At 51.6% G+C, this 20038-nt stretch overlaps 2 protein-coding genes across 2 annotated transcripts; one reads left to right on the top strand and one right to left on the bottom strand.

Moving 5' to 3' along the window:
- Positions 1 to 134: 134 nt before the first annotated feature.
- On the bottom strand, positions 135 to 3797 carry Znf784 (zinc finger protein 784). The gene is made up of 2 exons (XM_051207438.1): positions 3646 to 3797; positions 135 to 1989 (listed from the first exon to the last, which is right to left on the bottom strand). Exons 1-2 carry the CDS (start codon positions 3721 to 3723, stop codon positions 1093 to 1095), a joined length of 975 nt encoding a protein of 324 aa, XP_051063395.1. The 5' UTR covers positions 3724 to 3797; the 3' UTR covers positions 135 to 1092.
- A 12981-nt stretch (positions 3798 to 16778) lies between these two features.
- LOC127238744 (zinc finger protein 580) lies at positions 16779 to 18959 on the top strand. The gene is made up of 2 exons (XM_051207446.1): positions 16779 to 16913; positions 18044 to 18959. Exon 2 carries the CDS (start codon positions 18056 to 18058, stop codon positions 18566 to 18568), a length of 513 nt encoding a protein of 170 aa, XP_051063403.1. The 5' UTR covers positions 16779 to 16913; positions 18044 to 18055; the 3' UTR covers positions 18569 to 18959.
- The last annotated feature ends 1079 nt before the right edge of the window (positions 18960 to 20038 follow it).

Raw genomic sequence — 20038 nt, 5'->3', positions numbered from 1 at the left:
AAGTACACCAACCTCCAACATCCCTTCATTGCTCAAAATGTTTTACAACACAGCCTAGCCCCTCCCCATTCCAGACATAAGAAAACAGGCATAGCAAGTCCCAGAGAACTGGAAATCAAGACTGACGTAGAAGCATTTCAGAAAATCTTTTTAATAGGAACAGACTGGAAGTCCTGACTCCCACCCCAAACTCCAGTTCCCAGGTCCTTTTAAGCCCTCTACCTACCACAGTGTCTTCTCTTAGTCTACACCCTGGGCCTGCCCACAAAGGTTGCCATCAACCAACCTTTTCTCCAAATTGCCTGGACTAATCAGGAAGCTTTGTACCTCACCCCGCAATGGAGGAAAACTGAGAAATGAGAAACTTCTTTGTAGACGTGGGAGACCACAGGCTCTGAACCTAAAGCTTAAGGGGATGCCAGGTGCTTGTTCTGTTTGCTTGCAGCTTGTGCTCACAGTTGCTTCCAGAGAAGTCAGGTAGGTTAACAAGAGACCACATTGGGGAATGATAGAGAGGTGAGCAGAGCTTAGACTTAAACTCAATGGGCAGGCTCCCATCCGAGAGATTCATGAACTCCCAACTGTGCTTTAGGTACTCCATGGTTTTGAGGGAGAAGGCAGTCTAGCATCTCTTTAGAGATGGCCTGGTGGGCTTCTTCTGCCTGGGGAGGGTAGGCATCCCAGGACCAGTGCAATCCAGTTGAGGTAGGCAAAAGATTCCATATTAGTCCACCTTAGGGCAGCCCCTACATGGTCCAGAGGTAGTCTAGGATTAGACCAGAGGTGGTGGTGGATAAAGTTTTTCTTTGCATCCTGGGCTGGCCTGGACCTCACAATCCTCCTGCCTCAGCCCCCAGCGTATTGGGCTTACAGGAGAGGGCCATGCTCAGTTGGCTCCATATTTTCACATTTAGCTGGGCATCTACGGAATTGCAGGTACCTCTTCCTGAGTATCAAGTATAGTGTGGGTCTCTGGGAGAGCAGAACCTGGTTCCTTCTCACTCTCCAACCCCAGCTGCTCAGTATTTCTCCTTCGCTTTTGCCTCTATTTGTCCATCCACTTCCCCTATGACATGCTTCCTATTCCCCAGCCTACTGGTCAACCTCCACATTCACCTTCACAGTCTCTCCATGCCCTTCTTCGGTAGTGTTCTCTGTCCCACGCTTATTCCCTGATTCCTGGGCTACCGAAGATGATCTGGAGAGGCCTCCAGACTCTCCCATCCCAGGCCCCGGCCCATGGAAGTGGGTGCGCTGGTGTTTACGAAAGTTTGAGGAGTTGTTGAAAGTGCGGTTGCAGAGTGTGCAGCGGAAGGGGCGCTCGCCAGTGTGGATACGGGCATGGCCGCTCAGCACAGAGGACTGTGTGAAGCCCTTGCCACAGATGCCGCAGTGGTAGGGCCGCTCCCCGGTGTGCACACGCTCGTGATCGCGCATGTCTGAAGAGCGGCGGAAGGGCTTGGTACAGAACCTGCAGGCGAAAGGCTTGCCTACCGCGGCCCCTGCAGCTGCCGCAGCCATCACCACCTCCGACCTCTCCTGGGCCATGCCTGGGTTCGGTTGTCCAGTTGCTGCTGGAGGTGGAAGTCTTCGAGAGGTGCCTGGCTCCACCCCGTGGCGGTGTTGGTGTCGGAGCAGGGGTGCCAAGGCCTTAAAAGCCCGTGGGCAGAGTGGGCAGCGGTAAGGCCGCTCTCCTGTATGCAGGCTGTAGTGGGCACGCAGGCTAGCAGGACCTGGACAGCTGTGGCCACACACGTGACAACGGCTTGGGTCCCCACCCTGCCCAACCCCGTCCACGCCCGCCAGGTGGCCATGTTCGTGAAACAGCAGCTCTGAGACCAGGTGGAAGGCAGCGGGACACAGGGCACAGTGAAAAGATCCCGGCTCTGGGGGTTCAAGTACCGATGTCGTGTCTGTAACCTTTACCACCTGGATCTCGATGAGGTCATTTGGGGGTGTGGCAGAGCGGCCACCATCAGGCACCAGGACCTGGAGAGCAGAAGAAGGAACAGAAGGCTTCTACTTACTAAAACTTTCCCCGGGGCTCTCGAGATCGCTCAGTGGGTAAAGACACTTGCCAAATCTAAGGAACTGAGTCCGATCCCTGGGACCCGCAGGGTGGAAAGGCAGAACTGACTCTCCCAGGTTGCCCTCTGACCTTCACATGCCTGTGCTATGGCACACATACACACCCTTTCCTCAAATACATAAATACATTAAAATTTTTAAATAAAATAGTTGCTCCTCTGAAGTCAACTGGATCCTTTTTTTATGATTTATTATTTACTTATTTTGAGACAAGATTTTCACTATCAATCACTAGCTGACTTGGTACTGGCTGTGTAGACCAGGCTGGTCTAGAACTCAGAGATCCACCTGCCTCTGCCTCCCAAATGCTGAGATTAAAGGCGTGCGCCACCAGGCCCGAGTTTCTCTTTTTATGTGTATGTGTGAGTGCCTGCATGTATGATGTGCACTACATCTGTGCAGTGCCTATGGAGTCCAGAAGTGAGGGTCAGTCAGATCTTCTAGAAGTGGAGTTACGACGGTTGTGAGCTTCCATAAGTGCGCTGGAAACTGAGCCTTTTAAAAGAGCAGCCAGTGTTCTTAACTGCGGAGCCTCTCCAGCCCCTGCCATTGGTCTTGAGCCTATTATCAACGATCCAGAAAGTCCTGCTGTATCCAGTTGGCATTTCCTCATCCCGTCCAAAATATAGCACAGACACAGACGTGCCCCTCTTTACAGTAGTTAAAAGCGCCTTATCATCCCTCACCAAAGGGAACCCCTGCCATTCATCACCCATCTCTCCAGAGCACCCGAATGGACTTTGGAAAACGTTTAATGAGAGCATGCCTTTCGCCACTCTGAGCCCTCCAACTGCACTGAAAACCCCGCGTCATCCCTATAATATCCACCACGACCTAGACCCCCCCCCGCTCTTCCCACTGACAGCAGTGTAAATATTAAGCCAGCCATCACCCAGCTGACTTCTGCCATCTAAATTTAGCTCGCCTCACCCCCACTCCATCAGTTTACTTAATTCCCTTTATAGAACTACTGCAATACTTTCTGTTTACTGTCACGCCTTCTCCTCACAAAGACAGCAAGCTGCAGGAGGCCGCGGTCCCTGTCCCTTTCGGTCCCCTGGACCCCAGGCGATGTTTACTGAACGAATCCGTATTTTCTGATTCACTTAACTCTTGAGGCACCAGTGAGAGGTCCCAAAGTCACCCCGAGACACCCATTTCTCCTCCCAAACCCTCGCTCGGGCATCCAGACGGCAGTCCTTGGGTCAGCCCTCACCTGCCATCCCAACGCGGTGGCGGGACCTTAACTAACAGCCCGTTGGGGTCACCTTCCCACCCACCCAGCCCGGCGATTTCCCCTACGGCCCGCTCCTCCTAAGACCCCACCCCTTTCTATGCAAATCGACTCCCGAGCGCTCCCTCAGGCCCCAGCCCTGCCCCGCGCGCACGCGCAGCCTGTCTCCAGGCCCCGCCCCCCGGCCCCCATAGGCTCCTCCCTAAGCCCCGCCCCCGCAGCGATACCTTGCCCCGCCCAGTCCCCCTAGGCCCCGCCCCCTGCCCTGCCCCGCGCCCTCCTTCGCCGTGGACGCCCGGCCCAGGCCCCTTCGTCGCCCGCACCAGGTCCGACGTCTCCGGGGATGGTGACTCCCGGGCCGGTGAGCTCGGGGTCGGGGCGTCCGGGCGCGCGGTGGCCATCTTGTAGCTAAACCCGGTCCCTGAGGCCGCGGACAGCTCCGCGAGGGGCGGGGCCCGCGCTGGCAGCGCCGCGCAAGCGCGCGGCAGGGCGGCGAGGGGCGGGGCCCCGCCTAGCGGGCAGATGGGCGGGGCCGGGGCGGGGCGGGGTGGAGCGGGGCGGGGCGGAAAGTCTTCTTTACCTGTCTGTCCTGCACGAGGACCGGGTGACTGAGCTCGTAGCTGGGAGATCGGCCCGCTCCTGGGGATGAATCCCGACGCCGTCCCCCTCCCCCTTTAAATTATGGTTTCCGCAGGTCCTCACTGTGTACACCGGGCTGGCCTCGAACTCACGGACATACTCTCGTCTCTGAGCCGCTGTGCTCGGCCATACAAGTTGAGTCCCATTCGAAAACTAACCCGAAGTTTGCTCATCTGAACCTCAAGGCGGGGTGGGGGGGGGTGGGGGGGGGAGAAGCCTTGTTTCTACAGGAAACGTTTTTGAGGTTACCTTCAGTTCATGGTGCAGGAGGCGGAGCGGCACAGTTTATGAATGGAAGGCTTTGGAAAAGTCCGTGTCCGAGAAGTAGACTTAAGCCGGGCGTTGGTGGCACACGCCTTTAGTCCCAGCCCTCGGGAGGCAGAGGCAGGTGGATCTCTGTGAGTTCGACGCCAGCCTGGTCTACAAAGCAACATACAGAGAAAACCCTGTCTCGAAAAATAGAAAGGAAGGAAGGAAGGAAGGACCGAAGGAAGAAAGAAAGAAAGGAAAGAAAAAATAGACTCAGTGAGCGGCAGGGCAGGTACTTCTGAAAGGGAGTAAGCCTTGCTAGTTGCTGTGATGTTTAGGAGAAAATAGGTCAAAAGGTTTTCGGCAGCACCAAGGACAGAGCTTTTTTCTGTGCTTTCAAGTCAGTCCTTTGTGACTTTGGATAAATGACAACATTTTTTTGTGGCTAACTCCTCCTCCTCGTTGCCCTCCTACTGATAAGGCTACCTACCCGTGAGAGCTGGCCTCAAACTTACATGTAGTCTGGGCTGGTCTTGAACTCTATTTTGATCTGTCTGCTTCTGCCTCCCTAGTGATGGGATTAAAGGAGTGCACCACCAAATGAGCCCCAGAACCTACAAGGAGGCTCACAACACTCTGTAATTGCCGCACCAGGGAATCTGACACCCTACAGGCCTCTACAGGCACACACACACACACACATGCGCACGCACACACGCACGCACGCGCACACACACGCACGCTCGCACACACGAATGCGTGCACACGCTTTAACATAAAATAAAATTTAAAAATGAGATAAAAACTAGGATGTACTGGCACAGAAAGTAAGGGTGCTTGTCACCAAGCCTCATGGCCTGAAATTCATCCCTGGGTCCCACATGGTATCAAGGAGGACTGGCTTGCAAGGCAAGTTGCCCTGTGCCTCTTGGCAACATGGGTGCCCCCCTGCACTAAATAAATGAGTAAACAAATACATGAATTCATTAAAAATGAGCCTGATTAAGCTGCAGATGCTATATAAAAATTAGAAAAACACATATATGGATAGTCACTACACGAGCCTTGAAACTTTTGTTTGACATTATTTGTTAATTTTTAAAATATTCACTTATTTTATCTTATGCATGTGTTTTGCCGGCATGTATGCCTGTGCATGGTGTGTATGCCTTGTGCCTGTGGAGGTCACATGAGGCTGTTACAGGTGACTGAGAGCCACCGTGTGGGTGCTTGCTGGGAATGGAACCCCACTCTTCTGGATGAGTGGCCAGTGCTCTTAAATGGCTGAGCCATCTCCTAAGCCCCCCTACTTAGATTTTTTTTTTTTAAAAAAAAATAAATTATTGGTGTCAGGGAGTCTGTAGACAATTTTCAAAATCTGACATACATACAGGCATAGATACAAGCAAAACACCTGTAGACATGAAATAAAATAGAATTGAAATAACATCAGATAATTGGGCATGGTAATGCACATTTTTATTCCCAGCACTCGGGCAGTAAGATCTCATTGAGTTTGTGGCCAACCTGGTCTACACAGTAAACTTCAAGAGAGCTAGGGAGTCCATTCCTCAAAAACAAAAGACATATTGAAGGTAGTGGTAGCATACTTTTTTTGCTTGTATTTTCTTTTCCTTTTCTTTTTTGGAACCTTCCAACCACAGCAAGACTGACAGGTTATGATCAGTGCTCACATTTTCCTATCTAATTACCCTAGTTTGTTCTTTCTGTCTGCCTGTGTGTTCCCCTCCCCCCCCCTCTCTCTCTCTCTGTGTGTGTGTGTGTGTGTGTGTGTGTCTTTCTGTCCTCTCTCCATGCTAGTGCCTTGCACATACTAGGCAAGCTCTCTACCATACAACTGCATTCCTAGCCTGCTACACTATTTCTACAGAGGACAGCTAGTGCTCTTAAACCTCCGAGCTTAAACCTCCAACAGCGTATTTTAAAACAGAAAAATACCGAGGTTCTGAGAATGGGGATCAAGTGCCCATGCAGTGCCTGGCTCATCTGATTACCGATGGCTAACTAGTTTCCAGTGTGTTCTTTCCTCATTCTGGCCTTGTTTTCCAGTCTCTAGAAGGAAGCAAGGAAATCTCTCTTGTTTGTACCTGGCGATACCGGAAAGAGGAAATTTCTCTGTGGGAAGTGACTTTGCTGGGGAAGGAAGAATTAATTTGATAGGGTGGGATGGGCCATTGCTAATAAGGGAATTTTATAGTCTTGGTTGTTTCCAGCCAGAGTGCCACAGACCACCCAGTGGGCTGTGACTGCGGGAGAATCAGGGTCCTAGGTACTCAGGTTGGGATGGACAGACAGACACAAACACAAGAGAGGCTTGTGAAATTGCTGCAAGTTTACTTCAGCTAGAGCATCAGATATATGTATATGATCTAGGAACTAAGATCTGACCCCATGCCAGGTTATACACAGCTACATCTTACGAGTGGTTACATGTTGACAATTTATCTTGAAACTAAAAGAGCAAAGCAGGAAGGACCCTCTGAATACCATCTGGCCTCCAGACAGTGGTTAAGATTCTCAGACCTGAGGTCAGTTTTATCATAGAATTCTGCCGAGCTGACTGACTCCTATGTAAAAATGTAGAAGATTGCAAAGCTTAATATTTTTATGGCCAGTCAGGCCAATTTTGTGTGCTGCTAAAAGTCTAGCTTGCATCTTAAGTTTTCTTCATACCATTCTCTACTCAAATGCCAGTGGCCATGCCAAGCACAGGATAAAAGATAATACTGAAAAAGACACCATGCAGAACCCATAACCCAGGAAGCCAAACTCTTCGGAGAACATCCGTAACTCTTTGGGAGTGCAGAACCGGGTACTCTGCCAGAGGCCTCCAGGGAGCTTAGCCCCAAGGGCCATGCATCTCTCATCCGGCGTCATGTATAAGTCATGTCACACAGACGACTCTGGAGTTGGTGTGGCACCTGAGCATTTTTTTTCCTAAGTGCCAGAATTCAAACCTTTTACTCATGGGTTGGCTTAAAGTTACAACCTTGAATATTTCTCGATCCTTGTCTGAAACAGTTTTTATGCTGTCTATTGCCTGGGTTTGGCAGCACCAGACATTTGGCCTATAAAATGGGTGTGACAGCAAAGGAGGATCTAACTTAAAGCGTCAGTTAAGAAGCTGTTAAGAGCTGGCGTGGCACCAGAGATAGTGCTACCATTAATCCCAGCAGCTGGGAGACACAGGCAGGTGGGTCTCTGAGTTTGAGGCCAGCCTGGTCTACAGAACGAGTTCCAGGACAGCCAGGGCTACCCAGAGAAACCCTGTCTCAAAAAACAACCCAACCCAACCCAAACAAACAGAAGCAGATGTGGACATGGCCCAGTAGGGTTGGATATGGAGATGTAAGTTGTGGATAGAAGGGTCAAGTGGAAGGCAAATGAGAGAAAGTGTGTGGGTAGAGGGCTAAAGAAATAAACCGCAGAGGGGCTGGAGATGGGTAGAAGATCCGTCTTGCAGGAACTGGAGATGAGTTGGGGCCTGAGGTCCCAGGACAAGAAGGATGCCTTGGATTGAGGGATGGGTGTATAAGATTTTCATTTCATCACATCCACACCAGTGTCCTCCTGGGCTATGAACCCCTGTCCCTCATGAAGCAGAAATGATTCTCTGTTACCACTCAGGGTAATGATATAAAACCATGTATAAAGCAAAACACCTTTTGCACACAGCATGCAACATGTGAGAACTAGTGCTGGTGTTATTTTTGCATTTTGAAGTCCTCTCTGAAATGCACTGTGGTAAAAGGGAACGGTGTCTATTAAGGGATGCAAGCATTTTGAACTGGGAGGAGATAAGAAGAGAAAGGGCCAAGTGGTCCAGTTCTAAGCTGATGTTGTTATGAAGACAATAAAATCATGAGCTTTTGCTCAGCTCAAAATAACAACAAAAGGGTTCCTGTGAGGGAGAGAGCATGGGAGATACTATGACCCACACAATAACTTAAGTTCTCAGTTTCTAGCACCCTCCACCCCCATTTCTCTGTGTAGTAGGCCTGGTTGTCCTGGAACTTGCTCTGCTGTAGACCAGGCTGGCTTTGAACTCACAGAGATCCATCTGCATCTGCCTCCCAAGTTCTGGGATTAAAGGCATGTACCCCCTCCTGCTCAGCGCTAACACCCATTTCTTAGCTTAGAATTTAACTTTCTCTTTGGGCTTCATCATCCTTTTCCAGTGTCTCAATGTTAAAAGACTTTTCTTTTTCCCCAACATTTTAAGGAGGATTTATTGATCTTATTTTGTGTGTGTATGTGTGTGTGTTTGTTATTTGTTTGTTTTGTTTTTCAAGACAGGGTTTCTCTGTGTAGCCCTGATTGTCCAGGAACTCAGAGATTCAGCTGCCTCTGCCACCTTAGTGCTGGGATTAAAGGCATGTGTGAGTGTTTTGCCTGGGTGTAGGTGTGTGTTCTAGGTGTGCGCCTGATGCCAGAGAAGGGCAGAGAGGGCATCATCTCCACCTCCAGGGACTGGAGTAACGCCTAGTTGAGAGCCACCATGTGGGTGATAGGAACAGAATCCAGGTCCTCTGCAAGAGCAACAAATGCCACCATGCCCTGCTAATAATAGATTTTAATCACAAGAATTAGGAGAAAGAGGCACACAGAAAAGATAAAACATATTCAAGTGGGACATCCACTTCGAAACACAACTTTGCTCTTTATTGTCTTTAACAATATAGGGTTATTTAACAGGATAGGATTATAGTGATCTTTACATTTTGTGTTAATTTATTAAAAGACTTATTTTTGTTGGGTGGTGGTGTTGAATGCCTTTAATTCCAGCCCTCAAGAGGCAGAGGTGGGTGGATCTCTGAGTTCAAGGCCAGCTTGGACTACATAACAGGATAGCTAGGGTTAAACAGAGAAACACCGTCTTTGGGCTGCAGAGATGACTCAGTGGTTCAGAACACTAGCTGGTTTTCCAGAGTACCTGAGTTCAATCTCAGCAACCACTTGGTGGCTCACAACCATCTGTAATGAAATTTGGTGCTCTCTTCTGGTCTGCAAAGATACATGCAGACAGAACCTTGTGTACATAAGTAAATAAATCTTTAAAGAAACAAATAACCTGTCTCAAAAAAACAACAACAAAACTGTGCTCCATTTTATGCTAGGCATCCATATTGGTTCCCAGTGACCCCCACCCAGCTGTGACCATCTGCTTGTTATGCTATTACTAACTGCTCTCTTGGCTTCTGTAACCTACTTAGGCAGACAGTCAAGGACTCTTTTGAGTGTGCCTTGATTCTTGGCAGAGCAGAAGAGCTCTTGGCTTGCTTGTGCTGATATATTCAAGGTCTACTTGTTTTTTCCTTTAAAATATCCTTCCCTCAACCCACTTTGAGTAGCAGTCACTAGTTTGCCTCAGAGGTTGCTGTCCTGTTATGAGTTTCAAGAAATTTAACTAGTGATAATCCAGATTGAGCCTCTGGTCTTTGCCCAGATGCCTCTAACTCCATAACAGCTACACCTTGAGTTCAAGGTTGGTCCTGACCGTGAGACCCTGTCTCAGAATACAAAAACAAACAGAACAGATGTTTACATAAAAAGGAATGTCCCAGACACTGTATAGATGACTTAGCAGTTACGAACACTGGCTGTGCCAGGCAGTGATGACACACACCTTTAATCCCAGCACTCAGGAGGCAGAGAGGCAGACAGATCTTGGGCCAGCCTGGTCTACAGAGTGAGTTCCAGAACAGCCAGGGATACACAGAGAAGTCCTGTATTTAGGTTGGGAGAGTGTGTGTGTGTGTGTATGTGTGTAGATTGACTACTGTTCCAGAAAACCTTGTTTTGAGTCCAGCATTCACTTGGTGGTTCACAACCTTTAACTCCAGTTCTAGGAAATTTGATGCCCTTTTCTGAGCACCAGGTGTCTATAATCCCAGCTGCTTAGTGGGATGAGGCAGAGGATTGCAGGTTTAAGCCCAGCCTGGGCTACACAGGAGCAGTTACGTATGTTTTGGAGGCAAGAGGATAGCTTCCTTGTGAATGTGTAGTGTTCTGTGTGAGGAGGGTATAAAAGGACCCAGCAGCTTCACCTTATTCCCATCTAAGGCGTGGATTTTCAGTCCTGGATTAACCCTGAGGGCCAGGGATTCCCCACCTCTGGGTCCTGTTTCCTTCCATGCAGGCACTGCTCTCTGAGGGAACGGTCTCATTTCTAACCCAAACCATTTAAAAATTACATATGCTTTTATGTGCATGTGTACGTGCATGTGTGTGCTCATAGTTGCCATGCATGCTTGTGGCAGTCTGAGGTTCTCCTTATCCATCATGTGGGTCTCGGGTGAGACTCAGGCCGGCAGGGTGGGGTGGGGGTGGGGTGAAGTGTGAAACAGGTTGTCAGTCTTGGCAGCAAGACCAGTTTTTTCCCAAGAGCTATCCATCTCACCAGCCCGATCCTCAATCTGAAGTTTTTAAGTCTTTGAATTTGACTCTCGCCCTGTGAAAATGGAGGGGGACATTTTAATATTTTGAACTTTGTCGCCCCCGTAAGGCCTAGGAGAGAGTTTCCTTAGGCGGGCGGGAGCTGTGTGACAGCTGGCTTGGGTTGGTCCTAGTTTGCTTTTTCCTATTGCAGTGGTAAAGACCAAGAGCGATTTAGGGAAGAAAGTGTTTACTTTATCTCCTTGTCCGGCATGGCGCGGAGCAGGCTGCTGACCAGCTCGATTCCCGTTACTCATTCAGTTGGCTTTTTCAGACATCCTAAGACCTTTTTTTGCCCAGGGGTGATAACACTCACAATGGCCTGAGCCCTCCCATATTAGTCGTCAATCAAAAAAATTGTCTCACAAACTTCCTACTGCCAATCTACGGGACACTTTTTTTTTCCCCCGAGGTCCCCTTTCCCAGAGTACTCCAGCTTTTGTCAAATTGACAAAGTAAAAGCAAAATGAAAACAAACAAAAAAAAGGAGCTAGGCGGCGGTGGCACACACCTTGAATCCCAGCGCTGGGGAGGCAAAGGCTGGCAGGTCTGTGAGTTCAAGCCCAGCCTGGACTACAGAGGGCTTCATAGAGAGTCCCGGTCCCAAAAAACCAAACCAACAACAACAAACAAAAGCCAATTTACCAAATACTGCCCCACCCCACAAAACCAGCCCAGGTTCCTATGCTGGTTCCTGGTGTGTCACGGGGTCCAGAAGCTCCAGAGGGCTGACTTAGGGCCGTGCTCCCGAGAAGACTGAATGTGATGCCATTGGCATGGAGCTGGGTCAGCGGTCACTGTGCCTGGAACCCTCCCCAGGGCTTCTTTCCATGACAGCCTGCAAACCTGAGGCAGCTCTGCTCCCGATTACATGACTGACCCCTTCTCACGTTTCAAGCTCAGGACTCCAAAGGACTGCCCACCCTGTCCCTGATTCTGTGGGGAGGCCAGGCTGGGGCCTTCTCTCTTCATCTCTTCGTCTGTCCTCCTGTGGTTTATGTCTTGCCTACCCCCCTCACCACTTCCCGCTTGAGAACAGAGTCCAGTGTCACCTACTACTCATCGATGGGGGTGGTATATCCAGAGCCCCTTGCCCTCTGGATTCCTGGCCCTGAGCTGGTGAGAGACAGGTGGATCTCTGTGAGTTAAAGGCCAGCCTGGGCTACAGAGCAAGCTCTGGGACAGAGCCAAGGCTACACAGAGAAATCCTGCCTCGAAAAACCAAAAGAAAAATAAAAGCTTCATTGTGAAATTCTTACAGAGGTTAGGAGCTGATGGAAAGTACCTAAACATAATAGAAAATGTTTACAACAAACTGTATGGTGGGAGTTCCGCCCAAGCCCCCTCTCCTATCTCTCTCCAAACCCTGCTGTCTCTCAGAAAGCTGACAAACGATGACCCCTCCCACGGGGCATTCAAACTGTCACCCTTTCCTGTCTCCCCTCGGGGAGCTAGGAAGCCATCGGTAGCGGTGGGCCCACCAAACGAGGGCTTTTTCTAATTCAGTTTGATTTGGCCTGATTTGGATTGCTGCATTGGTGGAGAGGCTTGTTGAGGTGCAGAAACGTTTCATCTGGAGGCTACACCGAGGGGCTGTTTTGCCCCCACCAGCCCGGGGCCACACAGTGGGAAAATACCCTTTTCCCCACACCTGCTCTCCACCAGGCTCAGATCGGCTTTCAACTGGGTGAGTTGTCCTTTCCAAGTCCTTAGAGGCCCAGGGCCTCCCTCTGTATTCAGAGTGTCCTGCCAAAGACGAGGCAGTGCCAGGCCCCCAACCTGTTACTGGAACAAGGACCTGCCTTGTCCAGTGGGAACCCTTCTTCAGAAGAGTCTCTGTTCAAGGCATCTCCCACACTCCCTCTGTTTTTGACCCAGGGCCTACCTCAGTGGAAGCATTGAGTTAGGCTTTGGGTTCCAGCATAGACTTGTGAAATGGGCACCTGCCATTCAAAGCCAGGTCCCCAAAATGCCCTAGGGCTGCCTTTTACAAAATCTTTTAAAATTGGGGCTGTCTGACACCATAAGTCCTCAACTCCTGAATTCTCTGTACACAAAGGCCTGGCCTCAATATGAGAGGCTTATCTGGGTGCAAGAACTTTTCACAAACTGAACTCACTCCTTTTAAACCCTGAGACTAGACACTCACACCAAATATAATGCTCTACTTAAAGGCTAGCCTAGAGCAGTACGGCAAGAAAACGAGACCGGGGAGAGCCTGGAGTGCAGGCTTAAAGGAGACTCCACAGGTGGTAACAAAATGGCAGACAAGCTAGCTGGGCATGGAAATTGCCAGCTTCGATGAAGCTGAAGAAAACCGAGGTGCAGGAGAAGAATGGTCCCATCAACTAAAGAGGTGCTGGCAGGAAATGAGGAGTGAGATACCCTCAAAGTCTAGACCGGAGAACGCCCCCACCCCACCCCACCCGTAGTCTCTGAGACCTCCTCGCGATGTGGGGGAAGCGCCACCTGCAAGATGGGCTCGAGCCACAAGCTGCACTGTGAGCCCCAGCACTCTGCTCCGATGTCACCAGCCCACAGGTCCCTGAAGGGGGACACGACACTGGGCAGACTGCCAAATTTCAGCGATTTGCCCAGGGAGATAGAAAGTTATCTGTATGCCTGGGGAGCTAGAGAGGTGGCTCAGAGGTTAAGAGCGCTGGCTGTTATTCCAGAGGTTCTGAGTTCAGTTCCCAGCAACCACATGGTGGCTCACAATCATCTATGATGACATCTGGTGCCCTCTTCTGGCCTACAGGCAAACATGCAGCAGAACGCTGTATACACAGTAAATAAATAAATCTTAAAAAAATAAATAAATAAAACTATTTGTATGCCGGATGAAAGTGTAACACACCTGTGACAAAAAGACAAAAAAAAAAAAAAAAAAAAAAAAGGATACAAACAGCAAAGAAGACAAATTTTCCCTTCTTACTGGCTCAAAGGGCCCTATGGGTCTCACCAGTAAGAAATAAGGAAAAATATTACATTCACAATATCTTTAAAAAGGAATATATTGGGGCTGGGGAGATGGTGGTTAAGAGCACAGATTTTTCTCTTCCAGAAGGTCCAGGCTCAGTTCCCAGCACCCACATGACAGCTCACAACTGTCTGTAATTCCAGTTCCAGGGGACCCAACACCCATGGCAAAACATCAATGGACATAATAAATAAATAACCTGTAAAATAAAAAAAAATAAACATATCTCAGACTCTGGGTTAACCTAACCAAAGAGATGAACAAACTCTACAATGAAAACTTTTTTTTTTTTTTTTTTTTTTTCAAAACAGGGTTTCTCTGTAGCTTTGGAGCCTGTCCTAGAACTCACTCTCTAGACCAGGCTGGCCTCTAACTCACAGAGATCCACCTACTTCTGCCTTCTGAGTGCTGGGATTAAAGGTGTGCGCCACCAACGCCCAGCCCTTGTTTTCAAAGATGTATGTATGTAAAGATGTGTGTGTATGCATGCATATGTAAATATATATATATATGTGTGTGTGTGTGTGTGTGTGTGTGTGTGTGTGTGTGTGTGTGAATTATGCCACCTGTGTTCATGTGTCCTCAGAGGCCAGTTGTCTTGGAGTTGGAGTCAGAGGTGGTAGTGAGCCACCCTATGTGGGTGCTGGGTGCCAAATTCAGGACATTTGGAAGACCAGGGTGTGCTCATAACAGCCCCGTTCCTGACAAGGTTTTGGATGTGAAGATGTAACATTGTATTCAGTTGCTTGAGGAATCTTATCAGGCCACCGGAAGCAGGGGTACTACGAGAAGGCTGACATTTGGGTCCAGGTGAGAAGTGGCCAAAATGGCGGCTTCACATACAGAGTTGGGTACCGGGCGTGGAGACACACGCTGTTGATCCCAGCACTGGGGAGGCAGAGGCAGGGCAGGTGGGTCCTACAAAGTGAGTCCCAGGACAGCCAGGACTGTTATACAGACAAACCCTGTCTCAAACAAACAAACGGATGCACAGATGTTTTCTGGAAGTATTCTGACCTTGAAGAACCCTGTTGAAAGCAGTGATTGTTTTGCTGAAGGGGCATTGCAACCATTCCATGACTTTGGTCACCGAGTCACCTCAGGTTCTTGTATTACATTGTATCGAAAATGACTCATACTAATGGTTTCACAGGGGCATGTGATACTCTTCTTCAGTAAGACATGTAAATTAGATTAGGGACCTTGTTGTGAGTAAACACTTTGTGTAACAATCAATAAATATGCCTTTGTACAATTGTTCCCAGGTTCGGTCCATCCAAAGAGGCAGGACTTTGCTGCTGCCACAAGGGCCTTAGAGTTTCATATTGGAGTGCCTTCTTTCCACAATCAACCTTTGATACACGATGCGCCCCAGACAACAACCGCCCTAACTGCAGTTCTAGGAGATCTGATGCCCTCTTCTGACCTTTGAGGACACCAAGCACACATACACGTAAGACACACACACACACACATAAAACAAACAAACCCAAGTTAAAGATTACCTTAGGATGCGTAGCAAATCTGAAGCCAGGCTAGGCTCCTTGAGAGTCTGACTCAAGGAGAAGAAAAAAAGAAAGCTCATCTAGCAGTCCCATAGGGTAAATCTTAGTTAAGGGATGAATAACTTCTACACTTCAGGTCCCCAGAAACACTCGCTTCAGGTCAACGCTGAATAGCTTCGTGTAGCCATTGTTGTTACACCACAGGGATTATAGAAACACGGTGGATAACTCTACAAGGAGGCTTGCCCATCCTCCCGGGGCCCTCTGGCTGGGCGCTGGAGTTAACACTCCTCTCTCTGTCCCTCCCAACTCCCAGTATCTGGATCTAGAACTTAGGCATAGATGGGTTCGAAACGCCTTTAATTGCTTTGCAGTCCCAGAGTGTGTCTTACAAACATGCAGCGTCCTCACTGGTCCAGGCTGATTGAACACACTAGATGCTTAGACCCTCTGCGAAGGGCCCAGAGCGCCGACTACACCGGGCAGAACTCTCCGGTGCCTTTGCCAGCACTGGTCTCCATTTCCGAGAACCAGCTTCCTTGGCTGCATAGATGGCAAAGTCTGGCTTTCTCTGAACCTTAGCTTCCCCGTGTGTTCAATGGGAAGTATATACCTCCCGGTGTCTGTACCTAGGAGTGTCTGCATCCTCTGGGCTTTACTTTCCGCACCTGATCACTGGCAAGAACCTCAGCCTCTTCGCCTTTGTTTTGAGACAGGGTTTCACGTAGCCCAGGCTGGCCTCCCACTCCCTATGTTGCTGAGGATAACCTTGAACTTCTGATTCCCCCCGGTTCCACTTTCGTAGAGCTGGGATTACTACACACGGTTTACGCTGTGCTGAGGATCGAACCCAGAGTGCACGCTTGGAAAGCACTTCACTCACTGGGCTATATACCTCCAGCCCTAGTCCCACTTCCATACCTAGCAAGCTCCAGGTTTCATGTTCCCCATATGCTCAGCAAGAAATACCACATTTTCCTTTCTGTGTCAATATCTGGTGTAAGCGTTGTAGCTCATATGAAAGGTATCTTGGCACTCGGGAGCCAAGGACTAGCACAAAGCACCTTTTTTACCGTACATCTGCTCTTCTCCAGCCTGTTTCCCCATGTGTTCAGTGGTGCGTATAATTACCTCACCTAATCTGGCAACGTCTTCTTTGGGCATTGGTTTCTCCAATTACGAGATGCCAGGATTGCATGCCTGCCACATCCGAGCAACTATCTGGCATCTGGACCTCAGTCTGTCCATTTGCTCAACCAACAGAAACACCCATTCTGTAACCCTTTGCCATGGATGGCTCTGCCTGAGCGCAAAGGGGAGGCAAACCGTGCATTCCAACTCTTCCTTATGGGTGGCTTGCGAGACTTCGCAGTACCTAGCTTCAGTTTACCGGCCATTCAGAGCAAAGGAACGGCTCTTTCCGAGGATGGGGACCACGTAACGGGGAACTGTTCTTGTGCAGGTCCCTCTCGTTGGCCACGCGCCAGCACCCCCGGCCCCTCCCCCCACCGCGCTCCCACCAGAGGGGCCGACTCGGGCGTCGGAACCTTCGTGTGTGGAGCGTGCGTTCCTGAACGGCGTTCTTTCCCAGGCACACCGTCGCCCCCCGCGCCCCCGCGCCCCCCGACCCGCGTCCCCGGCGCCGCCGGCCCGGAACTACCCGGAAGCTTGCTTCTGCCGCGGCGCTCGCCAGGGCAAGCCCGGGTCCGTCCGGGACCTCGGCCCCGCTCTCCCCCCCGGACCCGAGAGGCTGCTGCACCGGGTACGGGGGCCGGGATGGAGGGAGGAGCTTGGCTTGGGCTGGGCGCGAGGCCGGCGGGGCTCCGGGTGTGAGCGACGCCCAGAGCCCGAGAGAGGGGGCTCCGATGGGGGCCGCAGGAGTAGGGAGGCCCGGGGGTGTAGCGGGACGGGGTGGCTCAGGGGACCAGGGTGCAGGGGCGCCCCAGGCGAGGGCCACGCATCCCAGAACCCGGGAGGCCAAGAAAGACAAGAGATGCCGGCCGCATCTAGAGGGAGGAGGGACCAGTGTTAGGAGGAGCTGGCGAGGGGACCAGAAGGCAGGAGGTCCGGTGTGTGACTGCGAGCGGGAGGAGGCGCCAAGGTGGTGGAGGCGGTGGAGAGAGAAGCGGAGATGTCAGGACACTGGCGGGGGGTGGGGGTGGGGGGCTGGGGGCCGGGGGGGACTGGGGGGCGGTGAGTGAAACGCAGCAAGATGGGGGCGCATGTAGGAGGCAGGCAGGTGGAAATGAAGTAGCGATGGTGTGGGAAGAGAATGGCGAGACCTTTAAGTGCAGCGTGTGGGGTTGACATAAAAGAGCCCTGGGTGGAAAGTGGGGAACTGGGTTACTGGGACTCCGGGCCAGTATCTAGGGAGGAAACTTGAGGCCGCGACAACTGGAGATTTGGGAGGTCCCGAGGGGCATCGAGTGGGATGGAGACTCCCCCCCCCCCATCCCTAGGGGATTGGGAGCCACGAGAGAGAGGATTAAGCCAGAGCTTGAGCAGAGCTCTGGGAAAGAGGGAAGGGTAGGTGGGAGAAAAAATCCCGGAGGCCGTCAGGGCCTGGAATGTGAGGGTAGAGAGGACCTAAGCTAAAAGGAGAGAAAAGGACTTGGAGATGGACTGCGGTGGGTGGGGATGGGCGGAGGGAATCCGGAGGATGTCCGAGGTTCTGACCTGAGTCGGGTGGAGCGGGTGGAGCTGGGCGTGGCCAAGCCCCGGTGGAGGAGTCTTAGAGATGGGGACTGGAGTCAGTTTTCACTTTGTGGGGAGATAGGTCAGTAGCACAGAGTCTGGCGGAGAATGGGGACACCTTCCTTTTTAGGAATTTTTTTTTTTTTTCCCTGAAAGGAAGAGACAGATCTTAACTTCTCTTCCCTCCGCCGCTCCCAGCTGCTGCTCCAGATGCTGCTGCTGCCGCCGCGGCCACCCCACCCTCGGTCCTCCTCCCCGGAGGTCATGGACCCACCGCCCCCCAAGACTCCTCCTTTTCCCAAGGCGGAAGGGCCCTCCTCCACTTCTTCCTCGGTGGCGGGGCCGCGGCCCCCGCGGTTGGGTCGCCACCTGCTCATCGACGCCAACGGGGTCCCCTACACGTACACGGTGCAGCTGGAGGAGGAACCTCGGGGCCCTCCGCAGCGCGAGGCGACCCCGGGAGAGCCAGGTCCTCGAAAGGGCTACAGTTGCCCAGAGTGCGCCCGTGTCTTTGCCAGCCCTCTAAGGCTGCAGAGCCACCGCGTGTCGCACTCGGACCTCAAGCCCTTTACGTGTGCTGCTTGTGGTAAAGCCTTTAAGCGCTCCAGCCACCTGTCGCGGCACCGCGCCACCCACCGCGCTGGCCCACCGCACACCTGCCCGCTCTGTCCACGGCGGTTCCAGGACGCCGCGGAGCTGGCGCAGCACGTGCGCCTGCACTGAGCTCCACCCTTCCCTCTCCGGGCCACCGGGTCTTACCCACACAGCGCCACTCCCATCCATCCCCAATTCTGCTGAGGTTACTTACTGCCTTACCCTAGGCCTCAGTTTTCCCACCAATCCCCCAAAGAGGAACGTCATTTTGTCTTTTCTCCCGTCTAGCTGTGTGATGTAGACCAAAGCTGTTGCCCCTCTGGGCCCGGGTGTCGGTGACAACTGGGCTTCAGCCTTTGCAAGTGGTGCGACCTCTCCCGAGTCTTGGTTTTCTACTCTTCACAAGCGGTGAGGTCCTTGTGAAGACACGATAAAAGCACCAGCGCGGGCTGGGTCATCTCTGTTCTTCTCTCTAATGCCCACGACCCCTCATTCTTGGCCCAATAAACATTCCACACTTCATTCTCAGGCTCTTACTTGCGTGTGGGCTGAGTGTTGGGAGAAGGGAGATTGGGTTCCGAACCTGGTGCTCAAAGTGCGTTTCCAACCGGAGCTGTTTTCTGATGCTCAGGCGACCAGCCCTCCTGGACCCTCGTCTTTTCCTGTCCCTACGATCCAAGCCCGGTACTGCTGGGTGTTGGCTGTTGTCCCCGGTTCCTCTAATTGTGGGTGCAACTCGGGGCTGTCCCTGGCCGCCCGGACCCGAGAGGCTGCTGCACTGGGTACCAGCCAGGGAAGGAGAGGGATGGAGATCCGAGTGGCCGCGGAGGGGGGGGGGGTTGTGTAATGGGAGAACCTAGACATAGGGGATGGACCCACTTTTAGACTAGGTAGTGGTCAGGATAACGGCAGAGTCCTGAGGGCCAAGAGATGCTGCACATGGATGCTGGGTGATCTGAGGAGGGCACACAGAGGAAGGGTCTCAACGAATAAAGGGGAGACGACTGCATGGGCACAGTGGGTCGTGGGGCCCAGAAGAGAGACTCCAGGGACCTGATAGAGACAGCGCAGAGCCGGTTTTGTCCCCCTCTGGCCCGTTTTGCATCTGTGGATGCTGGCGCTGCCTGGAGACCCTGACACTTCCCTCTGTTGAGGTCCCCTTTCTCGGACAGGTGGGTGCCAGGAACCTGGGCCTTCTTCCTCCACAGGATCTCCCCAGACTTCCTTCCCTCCAAGGCTCAACCATTATCTCCTCATTGACACACAGGATGTCCCCTACACAGTGCTGGTGGATGAGGAGTCACAGAGGGAGGCCAGGGCCAATGGGATTGCTGTTCAGAAAAAGAGCTACAGCTGGCCGGTGTGCTTTAGAGTCTCTGAGTGCACCTTACCTTCAGCCACACAGCATTACCCATTAGGAAGTGGAGCCCTGTGGGAAGGCATTCAGGCGGGCCAGCCACCTTGAGTGGCATCTGTCCTTTCACAGGGCAGGTGCAGTGCAGCCCTACAGCTGCTGCTCTGCCTTCGACGCTTCCAGGATGAGGGCGAGTTGGCCCAGCACATCCGTGGACACTCAGGTTAACTAACGCCAGTTCCAGT

This window comes from Phodopus roborovskii, unplaced genomic scaffold (genome assembly GCF_943737965.1).
Source record: "Phodopus roborovskii unplaced genomic scaffold, PHOROB, whole genome shotgun sequence".
NCBI lineage: Eukaryota > Metazoa > Chordata > Mammalia > Rodentia > Cricetidae > Phodopus > Phodopus roborovskii.
The sequence above is the reverse complement of the archived record's forward strand: the minus strand, read 5'-3'. Positions and strand labels throughout refer to the sequence as shown.